The 16,901-nt window shown below is 39.4% G+C and overlaps 1 protein-coding gene across 1 annotated transcript in view; it reads left to right on the forward strand.

The window, feature by feature from the left end:
• Nucleotides 1-6,840: 6,840 nt before the first annotated feature.
• mrpl23 (mitochondrial ribosomal protein L23) overlaps nt 6,841-16,901 on the forward strand; it is a 34,154-nt gene continuing 24,093 nt past the window's right edge. Inside the window, exons 1-2 of the mRNA XM_071503727.1 lie at nt 6,841-7,001; nt 8,310-8,432. Of these exons, the coding sequence (XP_071359828.1) occupies nt 6,982-7,001; nt 8,310-8,432 (143 nt within the window). The 5' untranslated portion in view covers nt 6,841-6,981. The remainder of the gene's footprint in view (nt 7,002-8,309; nt 8,433-16,901) is intronic.

The following is a 16,901-nucleotide window of genomic DNA, read 5'->3' on the forward strand; positions in this document are numbered from 1 at the left end:
GCCTTATTCAAATGTGATCTTGTGGTGTTTTACATCTTAATAGAGAGCAACGAGTGATGCCTGAGACTGATTTCCAAACCACAAGTCCAAAGGATTGGAGTATCTCTCTCTCTCCTTCTTTGTGCACTTTGTGTTTAGTATAGTTGACTAACGCTCATTAATCGAACCAACCAAGAGGTTAACAATACATTTTCAATAATTAACAATTATTTCATTTGTCCCTAGAAGTAGAAGAAATTGGTTGGTTTTTAAGATTTGGTCTGGATTCTTTGACTTAAAACGGGTTTTTTTTGACAGTTTTGATCAGTTTACGAAAGGAAATGATCCATCCAGCAAAAACATTTTTTGTCATATTTGTCATTAATAATAATTAATAGTTACCTTTTATTTGATTAATTACTAAATTACTTCTTCTCCATTACAACCTTAAATTAACCATTCATTGTATGTTGCCTCATATTTAGTTCTGTTGAGAATCATGAAGACAACATCATGTGAATGGAGTGAATGATACAAACCACAACACTGGATCAGTGAGTATTCCAAAACTTGTTTCTTCTGTGTTATCTTGAAATAACTGAAAAATCTATCGACAACATGAGATAAATTCACTTGTTCTAAATTAATTTGCTCTTTTGGTTCTGTCTGTTGTCAGGATAAATATTTATTGCAATGTAACCACAATTTAACATTGTTAAGGGAGCTGTTTCGCTGTCTTGTTGTTTTTAACAATAACAATAAAGATACTTGACTTGACTACTCGTCTTCCAGTATGCAGCTAAACTAGCCTTTAGGCTTGAATAAAATAAAATAAAAAAAAATTAGAATCACAGCACTGCATAAGAGACAGACTGGCCTTCATATGCAGCACTAGCCAGAGAGGTAACGTGCATACAGTGTCCAAAATTTTATGACTGACAGAGATTGTTTTGGCTTGTATGATGCTTGTTCAGTTTATTATTAGTTTTACTGACACATTTTCAGCATGTTATTGCCTGTGCTTAAGGAGAATCACATACAAGAAAAAACTAAATGTGAAGCAATATAAGAATGTGTGAGGGATTCGGGAGGTGTTGTGATATTTTAAAATATCTTGGATTATAGATTGTGTGAAGTTTAATGTGGCTCATGTGGTGTGCAGAGGACATTTCAGGGCAGGAATGTTGTTTATGAGTGCCTCAAGGCTAGCGGGTGGTGCTGTGATTAGTCGAAGGTGGCAATTGTTGGCATTTGGACTGTCAACATCCATTGTCTTAGTTGTAATGTCAACAAACTATAGCTGGACTACTGTTTGACTCACAGTCTTTGACAATAAATGTGTGTGCTGAGTAAATGAACATGCATGTGGTTGAACTGTACAAAACCAATGCTCAACTCCTAGCTATCACAGAAACATATCGTTTGTCGTAACTTTCTGAGACCTAAACTGTACACTGATCATGTCGACTCGTTTTATTTCAGTGTTGCTATCCATTTATTCAACACAGTTCTTAGTGTAACATGGCCATGGCTCTATTGGTATCCAACAACAACTTTATTGGACCCAAAAATAAGACAAGAGGAATCATAGCTTGAACAATGTTGTTATGTTTGTAGGTTAAGGTCTTCTGCAGTGCTGTGCACAAGATATCCCAAGACTGTTGGTTGACATACCTTGAAGATCAGTTGCCCACGTCCCCGTTTATGCATGTCAGCCGTCCCCCGATCCATCACATAACTCTGGCAGGGGTAGAGACATTGGATAAGGCTGTGGGAACCTGTGTGAGCACTCTACCTAATCACCCCACTCTGAGTGCAGTCGATTTCAAAATCACTGGAAATCAGCGTGTTAGAATGAGACAGATGATTCTTTTCTTAGTTTGTTTCTAGCAGCAAACAACCACAGCTTCTATTTGCACTCCAACTCGTTTGAGTATTAAAGACAATGAAGCTCCACAGTCAATGTGTCAGTGGTTGTCATGTGATGGTCTAAGCTTTGCACAGTGAAAGAATCTGCAGAGTTCTCAGAATCTGTGGTGACGTACTGTATTTATACAGCCCATTGCTTAAAATGGTTTCAAATGCTGCATTTTGTAAGTGCATGTATGTGAGTGAATAAGTGTATGCATGTGTTTGTGAATGCACGCTTGCATTCGAACCCCTGAAATTCAAGTTCAACATGGGCCTTGCGGCAGCCGGGCTCCTGGGTCAGAGGTCACGCTTATGACATCAACGGAACATCCAGGGGGGAGGGTCTAAATTTACACACCATCCAGATTGCCCCCGACTCCATCCCTTGCAGCTATTAATAGGCAGAGGACTGCTGGGTGGCATGCACCAGCTCCATCTGAGAGTGTGAACATGGGACATGAAAAAACAGAGGAATCTGACCTGAACTGGCCACTAACTCTGACCACTCATTTGGTGTTGATGGCAAAGTGGCCAGGGTTTAATTAGGTGGGGGTGGAGGGATAATGGTTTATGTTTCGTGTGTCAAGTGGACTTACTGCTTTCATTCAGGCTGGAGAAAGATCAAAGTTGCAATTAGTTAGTTATTGAAAACTTCTCATTATCAATTTGGCACCAACAATTACTCAGATGCTTCGCAACTCCAGAGAAAAAAAACTAAAAATCACCTGCAGTTAGCACAATGAAAGTTATTTGTAGTAATTTATTTTTTCTTAGCATCAGCGTAATTTCTATCCATTACAGGTTGAATTGTACTGGAGCACATTGGAGCTTTGAGCAAAACACTAAAGTCAGTATGCTAACATTTTGTTAATGACAATGCTAACCTGCTGATGCATGTTTTACCATGTCTACCATCCTAGTTTAGCATATTAGCATACTAACAATTGGTAAACGGTAAAACAGTAAAATTCTCACCAGATGATGATGCTAAATGAAGAGTCAGGCATCACCAAAGTCAGTAGGATTAATTATCTGAGAACCATGAATGTCATTTTGTGCCAATCCATCTAGTACATGTTAAGATATTTCACCAGGTGAGTGAAGACTTCGAACAGCTGGTGGCGCTAGATGAAAAATCAGGTTATCACCGAAGCCTTTAGGACCTATAAATGCCTGTAGAAAATCTCATAGCAATCAAACCAATAGTTGCTGACATAATTCAATCTGGACCGGCTGACAAACAGACAGAGCGACATTGCCATTCACTGAGCCATGCCACAAACGTGGCTAAAAATGTGAGTATGGATCGACTGCCTTATTTGGTGACCCTGATAGATAATAAGCAATTGAAGTCCACAGTCTTGTATCTATGAAACATCTGCTACAGATTGTCAGCGGGGGATGAGAATGTTTTCAAAACAACTGCTGCCAAAAATGATAATTGGCTCCCCCGACACAGTTCTTCCTCATCCCTGACCGTGGTACATTACACTCATAACATACTGTAGTCTAAGCCTACTGTAAGCCTCCCTGTGGCAGCAGAAGTTAACACGCCACCGCTGAACCGAATGTGGATTAGAAGTTCTCTCATTCATTGCTCTCGTTGTCTTCCATCATGTTCTTGTACCTGCTTTTAATCCACTGGCTCTGTGCAATAAGGTAAGGTACTACTGCTGCTGGTGACATAGTCTCTGAATTAGGTGTTTTGCACATAAAGTATTGTATGAAAACTTAAGTCGTCATTATATATATTTTAGTGAAGCAACTCTTTGGGGAAATGATTCAAGGCATCAAGATGGTCCACTCTTCATGGAAGGGAGAGAAACACAAAACCAGCGGGTCCCTTTATATGCAAAAATATTCACTTCAACTGACAAACTTTTCCATCTTCATGTCTGGATCTTCAATTTACTGTTTCCTTTTTTTTCTTCTCTAGGATATTCAATACCGACAACTTCTCCTCCGGCTGCCTGAGAGTCAGAGGGGGGAAGTTTCCATGCAGCCCCAGCGCCCGCTCTTGGCGGGACAGTCCCGCTGTAGACTGAACTGTTTCCGACTATGCACCTCCGCTGTTAGAGCATTCCCTCCTCCCATACTTTCTTCCTTTTTGTACTGTCACACAAACAGCCACTTTCCACTGCCCCAATTCCAATTCTCTCTAACTCTCTATCATACACACGCACATACAAAAGTGGTGTGAGTTCAATCTCATTTAGTTGTAAATTTTCTGTGGCCATTGTGGCATTTCTGATCTAAAATGAATTATAACAAATGACCAATGGCATGTATGTCGCACAATAAGTGCTGCAGGAATAAAGGCCAAGCAGTTAAGTGGCAAAGCCATGAACCAGAATATGACTTCTGCAGAACTGAAACATTTATTTTCACAAAGAGCAAATTTCAAAAGTTTGAAAGGCAACAAACCCTCAATAATCAAGTTTATATTCTTATGGCAAAAGGTGAAATTAGATAATATAGTTGACTTTTATTTTCCATCAAAGACCCCAACTGTGTGCATTAACAAACAGGCTTGAATCACATCTATAAATGGCAGAGTTGGACAACAGTGTGAGACCGGACCTTTGGCTGAAGGTTGCATCGGTTCATGTTGCTGGCCCCCTCCACTCCCCCTAGACCTGGCTTGGTCTGCAAAGGCTGGAGCTTTGCTAAACATTGGCACCCTGACTGAGGTAATGAGTGCAGCTACTGCTGCTGCACCCACAGCTAGCTCCAGGTCCTAGGCCAAGGGAGAGATAAGGGCCATAAGAATGCGGAAAACATCCTTACACACAAACACATGCCTTTCTGCAAAATGTATAAGTGATGGATAATCCATTGTACACTGAAATAATAACCCATTTTCCTCTTGTCTGCTTCTACGGGAGAATGACTGGTTTGCCGTAGTAGACGGTTGGACTGCAATGGTAGAAAGTGTTGAAACAGAATCTATGTCACCTCATCATGCTGTAACTGTCCCTTCAACTGCCTTAAAACAGGGAGAAGCATATTTGAGACGTTGGAAAAACATCATGCTTTTGGTATTTACGTTTGGAAAAATGATTTGAACAATTAATAACTTATCAAAATAGTTGTCAATTATGTTTTTCTGCATCAACTAATCAATGAATTGACAAATCATTGCAGCAATAAAGTTTATTAAATCCCAAAATTATTTAAAATGTTCACCATGTGAGCATAATATCAACTAGAATATTAAAGCTAACAAAACTAGATTTACAGGGTCTAAAGATGCAGGAGTTGCCCCAGTAGCCTAGAGAATCAGCATGAATCACAATATCACTGATTCAAACTCAGTAAGACTTGTTTCTTGTTGGCCTGCATTAAGGCCATTGTCATTTCATATTATTTATATTAATCAAAATACCACATACTTATTGGTGCTTAGTCAGCTCCGTGATTTGTCTGGTTGATAATCCAGCTGTGAAGCAAATTCATCATTTATCAAACACATTTTTATTCTTACATATGTAATGATTTGCCAAAACCTACAGTTGTTCTGGTAAGGTTGGAAAACTCATTAATTACTTGTGGTATTGGTATATTTGTTTTGGCTGACTTAGAATGCACTACTTTTTCACATTGCTCTGTGTCACACCAGGTACAAATACTCACATTTTCAGCAGCTGCAGCAAGGACAGCTTGCACATTATAGCCTGTACTCTAATAAACACACTGGGAATTTCATGGATTTTAGAGTAATTTAGTAGTAATTAAATAATTAAATTAGTAATCTATTTTATGGAACAAGCTGGTGTTTTAATGTGTAATATACAACAGCCAGTACACATTACACAATATGTTTTGAAAGTAACTTTCCCACCTCTGCCTCAGAACCTTTATGACTCTCCAGAACAGTCTCATATCAGCTGTCAGGTTAACTAGTTCCAACAAACAACAAGTAAACAACCAATGAACTCACAGCAGCAAACATCTCTTTTTCTTAAGGCAAAAAACTCAACTGGACAACTGTAGAGACGGCAGGACATTCTGATATAGAGTGACAAATACCTGTGCCAACTGGCGAACATTACAACAACTGCATAATAATCAAATGCCTAACTGCCCTCAAGCACCCTCCACACACACACACACACACACACACACACACACACACACACACTCCGCTCCATGGCATCTTAACTGATGGAAACTTCCCTCCCAGGCATAGTGTAGGCTGTCAGTGTGGTCCATTTCCTGCCAGGTCTGAACCAGCTGAGCCAGGGACTTATGTTCCACTCAAGGGGCCTTCAATCATTCTGGCCCCCACCCCAGATGGGTGTGCAGGTCAGCTGCTGGGGCATAGGGTCTGAGCAAGTGATGGGACAAGGTCTCCCTCTACTGCTCTCTCACCATGCGTGCTCTGAGAAAATACTTACAGCAGTGACATTTCCAAAATGGAAACCCATTCTTAAAATGAATATGAGCTCTGATGTTTTCCAAGTGAAAGATTAAAGCAGCTGCTTTAAATAGAAAATATCTATTTATAGGAAAATAAACAGCAGGGAATTTTACTGATGTTCTGCTCCATAACTGACAAGTGTCAGTTGAATATTTTGCATAATAAAGCACTGACATAATTTCATTATCACTATCTAAATGTCTGTTTAAAAAAAAAAAAAAAAAAATTATAGACCACTGCCTCTTGATTTAATGCTCAATATAAGACTTATCAGATTGTAAAGACATATTTGCCATCTTGTAATAGATAATTAAAATAATTAAGATAATAAAGATTTCATAGACTACATCATCTCTTCTCAAAATCTGAAAGTTTTTTGAATGCCAATGACATTAACATGGATCTGAAAAGGACCAGGTGGCTCCTTCGACCCGGTGCATCGCTGCAATAGTAGATCATAAGAGAAAAACCTTCAGTGCACCTTGAGTCTTCAGTCCTCAGCTGCAGACTATGAACTTCTTCAAGGGCATGGACCAAAAACAAGTGCGCATGCGCATTGTTTATTGTTCCCGGAAGTACATCCATACACGTGTAGCATTTGACAACCTTGAAAAGACTACAAAACAGATACCTAGCTGTTAGCTTATGTCTCACAACAGACCGTTCCCGCGATGCCAGTAACAAGACTGCTGTAAGTATCACGTTTTTCCTCTCATTTGTAGTTGTAAATACGCGTAAGGAAACCGTAGCTAGATATTGTCTTTGCTGGTCACCTTTTCTGGGTGTTTGGTAAGCTAGCAAAACCCAGCTAACGTAAGCATCTCCCAGTCTCAGTCCTTCCAGCTCTCCTCTGTGACTGCATGTAGCTATTATTATAGCACAGGTTCTTTTACCTTATTTTACTCACTGTCAGTGTGTGTTGAGCAGCGATTTGTGTACTCATTGTGTAGTTTAATTAACGTGACGCGACAGGAATGTAGCCACCGTTTGCCAGCTAAGCTAAAAACAACTTGCTAATAACGTAGAGCTAGAGTCGGTGTACATTAACTGTGTGGGTTGCCATGACACTAAGGTCGTTGTAAAGGTCTGTAGGTACTGAAGTAACCCACCTGTGTCAAGTTAGTTACTCATTAGTTATCCTCACACACTGCAGCATTGTATGCTGTACAGATTGTGGAGACCTTTTAGGGATATTTGTGGTTTTGGGTTGTATAAATACATTTCACTTGACTATCTGATGGCTACTTTCTTCTGCAATATCTTGGGAGATGGTATTGAGAAGTGTTTACTGCTTAGTGGTTACAACACTCATTCCTATTGGTGGTGATAATGTTGTGCTCAATAAATTAATTCCTTGTATCTGGGAACACTGTAGCATCTCTATGTCTGACTGAGCAAAAAACAGGAGCAGTTCCATGATCAGACATAAACAACTCAGCAGTGGAGTCAGATAATCCAAATAAATCACTTTATTCGGAGGTAAAACTGAAAGGAAAATTGTGCGCAGGCAGATTTATCAATTTCTCTCCTGTCCTCTTGCAATGTTTTTCTTTCAGATTTTGCATTTTAAACCAAATATATGGAAAGACATAGACATGCATGTCTTTTGCATAGCTATCAAAGGATTTTCAAACATGCCATTATGTGCTTTCAAGTGATCAGGATGCTTACATGAAGCTATGTGAAAAGGTTTCAGCTGTGTTCAGTGAAAAAGGTTTGATTCCTGTGCAGACAGTTTGTTAAGAGCTTGGGAGCTTAAGTGGAGCATATAGCAGAGGAGCCAGAGTGAGGTTTGTGTTATCACGTCCTGTGGGTTTTCATCAGACAGATCCTTTTTTTGAAGAATCAGTGATAGCAAACAAAATATTGCACAGTTTCATACAATTTCTTGCAATTCTACATGATTACATATCTAATATCTTGCCAGTTGTTAGTGTGATTTTCTACAGGAGATCTGGGAATGAAACTGTAGATAATAAGAGTCTGTCTGTCCTCTCAGATACCCGCTGTACCAGCTGGGCAACCCTCAGCTGAGGATCTTCAGACCCAACTGGTTCCTGACCATGGTGAGGCCGGGAAAAGAGCAGCCTCCCGACACTGTCCAGTTTCGCATCCCAATGGAGTAAGTCTTTACTTACGTGTCTTAATTTTCAGTTTATTGACTACTCAGTCAGACAAGTTATTGGATAAGCATCTCTAGTGTTAACATTAGAGCCACCCTGTGATGTGGGCAGTATGTATGTTTAAACATCCATCTCCTTAGATTATTACACCATCTTCAGGTAGGTACATTGTACTACATATTGTCATACAACCAATAGCTAAAACTACAAGCTGTGATGTGTGAAGGTGGTTAATGCGTTTCTGTGGTCAAACAAACCGTCACCTAAATATCAGCAAGGTTTCTTTTTTTTGGAAGTAAAAGATGAAAAAGTGGACACCAATGCCTACTTGCTAATGCCTACACCTAATTGCTGTTCAGCAACTTCTTTCACAAAGGTTAATAGAAGTTTTTGTTTCTTTGAGTAGGAAAACTTAAATGTAAAGCAGATGTTTTGCAGATCACACTAGTGTCAAATCAGTAGCATTTTCTTATATTAAAAATGTCCTATTACTAAAAATAGTTTGGAACTTATATTTTGGTACTCTGATGGCTCTATTTTCCCCTTATGTCCCTCAACAAGATACACAATTAGTGTGTTGCTTGTTTGTTACATAATTATTACACCACTGCAACCACAATTAAATGGAAATACATAACACACATAAGATTTATTTGTTGATATACATGTATAGGAGAGCAAGTAAATAATCTCATCTGGTCATTTAATTGTCCTTTTTAATGCCTAATTCCACTTTAAAAAAACGCTTGCAAATTACTACTATCAGCTCCTAATAACTGCTGTCATCAATTTTGAGTGTACGGTTTTTCAGACCAGATTTAGCACATTCCTGACATACCAACATACTATGCTTATGATCCATTGACAATGCACATTGTTATTATTAATTATTACCTATTATTACTGTCAAATCTGATCTAATTCCTCTGATCTAAAGCAATTTCCTGTTCATGGACGATTGTATTTATAGTTTCTGTGTCACAATATCTCTTTAGTCTCAAGTTTGTGAACTTCAATCAAATTAAAAGCACAACACTGCTCAGCCTCAGAGCTGAATTTTAGAACTGGTAAGGATTCAGAAGCCTGCAATTTCCGCAAGTTGGATGATAATTATCACATAGGCCTAAAAGTAGAGCTTGAGAATGAAGAATAGCATCCTGGTGACTTTACTAACTCTTATAGGATAACGTATGGTGCTTTTTAAGAATAAAAATATGACAAGCTCATGACCTGTATAGGATGTAAATTTGAGACCACAAGACTATGAAATCAGTTATTATATTTGGCATCAAAGTTATTGTAGGCTGTTACTTTTGTGAGACTCGTCATTTAATATCAATGAGATATATTATACAGTGAAAATATGTTTCGTGTTTTAGGGTGCAATAATTTGTTTTTATTGGCACTGAAGCACTCTTGCTGGATCAGTGATATGCACCTGGAGTTGTGCAACATGGCCACCAGATGGTGTGACAGCCTCAAGAACAGAAATCGGAGGCTGTCAATCCTCAATAGTATAGACTGTTCTTACCATCTTATGGCTGTCTTTAATGAGTTCAGTTGCAATGATGACTTGTAAATGGCTGACAAGGGCAGCGGGGTGGGAGGTAAGGTCAAAAGTGCTTTTGTGTGGTGCTGCAGTGGAGGTTTGGGCTGTGTTGTAGACAGTGAGACGTCAAGCATTATTCACCTAGAGGGGCCAGTATTAATATCTACACACATAATGAAGGAAAAATGTTTTTGATCATTCTGCAAAACTCATGGCCAATGGAGTACGCTATATATAATACCACTTTACTGCCTCCTAATTTTATACAGTCACATACTCATTCATACTATATAATAATATAAATCTATATATACACATATGACTACTTAATTTGATGGGTTTGGACGGTACATATTCTGTCATAAAACGCAACAGGAGGTCCTAACCAGTCAGCACTTAGTAGTGATGAGCTGATTTTGACTACCTCCACGAGCCAAGGTCACTGAGGTTCGCAGTGTTCCTCAGGCGATGAGAGGCCCAGAGCCCACACTGGGGAGAAAAATTGAAGTTTGAGGCAGATCATCTATGTGTCTCTGGTGGGGTTTAGACCATAATCTGTTCATCCAGGTGCCTGGCCTCCCACTCTGATTCTTGCCTCTTCTTTGCCAAACTCCTAGGGTGCTTATGTAATTGTGTGTGTGTGTGTGTGTGTGTGTGTGTGTGTGTGTGTGTGTGTGTGTGTGTGTGTGTGTGTGTGTGTGTGTGTGTGTGTCTCTCTCTCTCTCTCTCTCTCTCTCTCTCTCTCTCTCTCTCTCTCTCTCTCTCTCTCTCTCTCTCTCTCTCTCTCTCTCTCTCTCTCTCTCTCTCTCTCTCTCTCTCTCTCTGTGTGCACACTTGTCAGTGTGGGTGAGTCAGTTTGTGAGAATGGTGTGTGTCTTTGTGTATATATGCACAAAAGTGGGTAAGTGCAGGGTGCGTGTGTGTTTATAAGGGTGTGTAGGGTTTTTTTTTTTTTTTTTGCAGTCTTTGATGCCTGGGAGAGGTGCATGGCTGACTGATATACTGCTGGGGCCTCGGTGTGTGCTTGAAACACTGTTATGTTTTACTTTTCATACACACAATTTAGTAAATGGACACACATGGAGAGACAGTGACACACACTAAATATCACTCCCACTCCCAGCTTATTGATGAGTCTGACTCATTACAGCAGTGAAAGCTGTTGTAGTTATGACTCTCGAGGGTAGGCGGTGTTAGCGTGGGTAAGTTGTAGTGGCAAGCAGCTGTTAATGAGAAGTGGTAACACTTTTTTTCCTAGTTTTCTTGCTTGTTTACTTTATCACTCATTTGCTATCATCTGTACACATCTTTTTCTGTCCTCTCCCTCTGTCCCACCCCAGGTTCTGCTGTTTCTGTGCTTTTTGTAAACACTTTGCAACGCATCCAAAACCAATCCCTTTTTGGCACTTGTTGTTTGACACACCTGGGCTATGTTCTCTCATAATCTCTTGAATTCGTTTGTCTTTTTGATTGTTCTCAAACCTTTTGTGCTATGTTAGTATTTCCTCTCTGCTCTCGGAGGAACATCATCAAATTTCTAGGTTTACACCCACACACGCACACACCTCCTGTGCCTCACCTGGCATGGCTAGAGGCCAGCACCGACACACACACATACACACACATACACACACACTTACATACAAAGAAAAGAACCGCACTGAACGTTGTGTTCAGTTAACTACTCAGTCACATCTCATGCGACTCTCCTGACTAATAACTATGAAACCAGACCACGTTGTGGTTTCTCACTCTAAGCTCACATTGTCTTTCCACTTTTACAACTGTACATTACCTGGTGGATCAAACAGTGTTAAGAGCGCCATGGCAATCACTCTGTTTCTGTTCCACTTCACAAACATATGGCTCAAGTTGAAAACTGGGTAATTTTTCATGTTAATTAACCTCAGCACATGTCATAGGAAGTAATTTAGCTAGCGATTAGAGGAGTGTTCCAAACTGTCAATGCTTTACTGACCTGTCTCTCTCTAAGGAGTTTATTGACTCCTGGTGATCTGGTCTTTGATCTATTTCTGCTCCATTGTCAGACCAAAACCCGGACAATAAATCTAATCCTTCACACGCTGCTCTTATACTCTCAACTTCTCAACTGTCTCTTCTCTCCCGATGTCTCAGGTTCCTCAATGGCTTTCCCTCTAAACAAAGTCTGCTATTATGATCTTGATACTTAGTGTTGAGCAACTTCTGTGCATGTATTGTCTGTGTAGATGGGAGGGTTAAAGCAGTGAGTGTGCGTATCTCAACCCAAACCTGACAATGGGGCAGGCTGACAATAAGGAGCGGCTTTCTTTTGCCTTTCATCTGCGCAGAAAACAACTCTCCTGTTTCGTTCTCACCACTAAGCCGCTCTGACACAATGTACTTTGATGTTGTGTGTGTGTGCGCATGTGTGGGTATGGACTTTTTGGTGTACCTTGGATGTTTACTCTACAGTGTGTTAATAAAGGTTGCACATAAGGTTAGGGTTAGTCTGACAGGCTGAGAACACACAGCATTACATATCCGAGGGACAGGTCAGCTACCTGTTACTGAGGAAAGCTCTTGCTCTCAGTTTGTCAAGTACATTTGTCCTGTCTGTCAGTGACTAATTGAAAAAATACCACATCTCTCTTTGCTAATAAATTTTTCCTGTGTTTGGCACGTATGTTGCCATGATCTTTTCAGCTTGTACCATTATATATTTTGTCAGTAATAGCTGATACAAGGGCAATTCAGACAGGGAATTCTGTTTTTAAAAAAAATAACTCTGTATCAGCTTTAATAGGGGTTTGACAGTTAATATTTTTAAAATGGGTTTTCAGGGCAACATAAAGCAACATGCTTACAGGAAAAGGAGTCCAGATAGTTTCTGATGATGTGCTTTTCCTCCAAACTTCAGTAAGTGCCTGCCGTCTGTAACTCTGCAACACCCCTATGTGTGGTTGCATCCTCTTCCTCTCCATTCCCTTGTAATACTTAAAGTTGATCTGCCAACCAGAAAGGCACCATGAAAAGCCTAAATGTACAGCCCGCCAGCCCAGTTTCTATCAAACAAGCAGCCACATTAAAAGCCTTCCAGTGGTTTGCCAAGTCAAGTTGCTAAAACAAGCAATCTTTCCAAGGAGGATTCATGGTAGCCACAAGAAGCAGGATGGTCACTGAATCATCTTAAAACAAGAAGGACATGGCAGCAATAGCACCCTCGTTCTTTGGCACACGCACCATTATTGGAACATGACTCATCATGATGACCACTAATCCTACTCAAAGATTAAACAAAACTACCAGATCAACATAGTTATTCACATAACATTTACTCAGTTGTACACTTTCCCACTGCTAAACAAATCCCGTTTGTAGTGAGCCCAATCAGTTTATGATGTCCTACTTTGTGAAAGTAGTTCATTATGGGTCATACCTGCAGATGACAGCAACAGCCTGTAGCACGAGTGTTCATACATAAAAACTTGATTATGTTATCAAACTGAAAATAACTGTTGCCTCAGGAGTTAATGTTTGAGTGAATGAAGTTTTCTTTTTGTGGATACTGTGCACTGGTGAAGAATTTCATGTTGTCAGTAGTCAGTCATTTTACACATATATCAATGTGTTTAGGTCATAATAAGTTGCTAACCAGTTTTGTACATATTTAGAGTTAGTCTCATGACCTTGTTGAGTAGTAACATTGCTGTGATAGAGCGTCAGTATTTTTAGTTTTAGAAACATTTTGAATTATTTTGGTATTTATAATTCATTCCACCACCTACTGCAATTCCCATTGTAAAGCATTTCCAAACTTATCAGTTGAAGGTGCTGCCATAAATATTACGTAGTTGTCTGCATACATACAAATTTGTATTCATTTTATTAATTGAGCACTAAGTCTCCAGTGTCAAACCTGATATAACCGCCTGTCTATATTTCTAGATTAAATAGCAGTGCCTACTACAGTACGATGAAGGCCATTAGTTTTCAGCAGGTCAGCACAGCCATAGAAAGAGGGCCAGTTACCCATAAAACTAAATCCCCGCTCACTACAATGTTGAGCCACTGGTTAGAGACAGATTGATTATAGTTTAGTCACTGTTTTATACTCGTCCCATTGTCTGATACCAGTAACAGAAAAGCATACGAGAACAGCTTTTTTGGGAAGTCGGCTGTATTTAGATACTGTATATGTGAGCACAGAGAGTAAGAGAGAAGCAAACAGATGAAGGGGTGGAACTGGCTGACACTAGACAGAATGCAAATACGACGTGATAATGATGATTGTTGTACTCAACACGCATCATATTATTATTTATTATCACTATTTTTATCATCATTATAACAATCGTCTTGAGAGTATTTAAATTTCTGCCGTTCTTGGTCTCTCTGTCTTCTTTCTTCCCACTTTTCCTCCTCTCTTCCCCATTTCTCCTCTCAACCTGGCTGGTAGAGGCCAAATGGCCAACAGAATCGGACTTCCTCCTTTTAAAAGGGGGTTTTTAGTCTCCACTAGCGCCAAGTGCTTGCTCATGAGGGGAACTGTTGGGTTTCTCTCAATAATATTGTAAAGTGCCTTGAGATAATGTTTGTTAAGATTGGCAATGTATAAATAAAACAATTAAACTGAACGTCAGTTTAGCTAAGTGACTCATAGCTAGCTAAAGGCAAAGCTGGTGTGTACCAGTCAAGTCAGTAGTTGTATACCCATCCAATCCATCACACTGCTATAACCAATCAGGCTTTAGATAGATGTAGGACCTGCCTACTATACATATGGACACAGAAATAAATACATGTAAAAATGCAGGATTAAAGAAGAGAATACATGTATTTATATATATATATATATATATATATATATATATAAAATAAATGTAAAAATACAGAAATAGGATTTTTCATTACCAAAATGTAATCATTTTTCTTTTATGTATGTAATGATTTATTTCTGCATTTATTTAGTTTTTTTTTTTTTAAATACTTTTGTCAGATTTTGTCCTTCATACAAAGCAGTAGAGTGACAAACTCTGTAAGCATGCTGATAGTCAGTGCTTCAATTATTTATCTGTAATTATAGTCCTGACTGCTAAATTATAATAACTCTCTGTCAAAAAGACAATGGAGAGTTGAGATGGACACGGAACATGGAGAAAGAGCAGGGCGATGACATCCAAAAAAGGTCCTCAGCTGGTATCAAACTGGGGACATTGTGCTTTCGTGGTGTCTTAGACAACTACAGCTCAATTTCTTGTTTTCATCAGCATTAGTTATAAAGAGGGTTTTCAGCATCTGCAAACATTATTCAGTCAGAAATATCTGCTTAGTGTGCAACTGTGCCCTTTCACCTACTTCTCTCACATGCTTTCGGAGCACAGGTGTAAATGGACCGCCTTAAACTATTGGAACTGATACTCACAATCTTCTTGGCTCAGTGTGTGTTAGCCCACATTTGAGAATAGGACCTATCCAGGAGCATGTAGGTCCATTGCAGAGGAAGTCTTACAATTGAGAACAGCTGACAGAGGTGTTTGGATTAATCTGCATAGTGACAAATCTGCTCTTTTGTCACAAACACACAACTATGTCACAGTGGAGCACAACAAAGGCATCAAGTTTACCCCTTTTCCTTCATCCAGGCCTATATCCCTTCAGAGACCTGTTTCTTTTAACACCACTTGATATCAGATTTGGGTGTTATATCTCCCATGTACACCTCCCCCTGAACAATACAGAACAATATAACTTTTTAAATTGTTTTCTGACAATGATGCCAGTGTGCCTGTTTTTAAACCTGCTTGGCAACAACCGGCCATAATTGAAACTAATTCATCGTCTGCGTCATTTGATGCCCTTCTAGGTTTTGTGTTTAGAGTTCTTTCATCATCTTGGGCGAGGAATCTTTGTAGCATGTGTTTTTGCGTATAAATATATACCAGTTGCTGAGGAACGATTCCTTTAGCCTTGGCAGTTGCTGGAGACAGGTTTTCATTCTTCCTGAGAGGCAGAAGTGTGAAAGGTTAGCTTGTAGAGTCAGATGGGTGTTTATACTGGGATGATGATCAGATGCTGCCTGCATCACTATTGGAGGCACCACGCCCTTTGTCTAAGTTTAGCCTTGTTTATGTACACCCTTAACTTGACATTTTCTCCTCAGCTTTCAGCCCAAGGCTTTCTCTTAGACTGGATTCCAGTTTGTAGCTGAGATGGGAGTCATGTATTGACTCAGGTCAGAGCGAAAACAGCTGTCTAATGTAAATATGTATGTGTGTGAATGTATTCTATTAGACCTGCTGCTAAACATTTTATTAATCAATTAGTCGATTAACAGAAGATTTATCAGCAACCTTTTTGATAACTGACTAATTGTGATATAGAAAATAATCAGTAGATCAGTGGATAATGAAAATAATTCTTTGTTGCAGTCTGTCTTATTTTATTACTATATAGTCTATATTTATGAATGTATGCATAAATTCATACATATATACATGCTTTTGTGTCATTATTTGATTTTTTTTTTTTGTTGCCATATTTTCCATCTCACTTGTTACTGTTTTAGATAAATTGTAAGGTTTATGTGTGTTTTTGGTTTTCAAAATATATTTGCTTTTTCAGCCACAGCTAGTACCTGTTCATTCAGCACATTTGTACATGCATGGGCACCTTGTTCAGAGTACCAGGCATGCCTGTGCTTTCACATCCTTCACATATACTGTCTGTATGTTTGTGGTGGCTGGATAATTGGAGTCGTAAAAGCAGGCGGGATTTAGAAAATGTTCTCGTCATTAATCAGGATCAGTGTTCCCTCTGCTAATGATCCAGAGGAGACCTTACGGTCCCCAAGCCACTTTCCTCCCTTCCAGTTCCCCACTGCTGCTTTCTAGGAAAACCCGTCTCTCAGTGCAATAACTCTCTCTTTCTTCCTCTCTTG

Source organism: Trachinotus anak, unplaced genomic scaffold, assembly GCF_046630095.1.
Source record: "Trachinotus anak isolate AG129_WGS33_773 ecotype Australia unplaced genomic scaffold, CSIRO_AGI_Tana_v1 ptg000002l, whole genome shotgun sequence".
In the NCBI taxonomy this organism is placed as follows: Eukaryota; Metazoa; Chordata; class Actinopteri; order Carangiformes; family Carangidae; genus Trachinotus; species Trachinotus anak.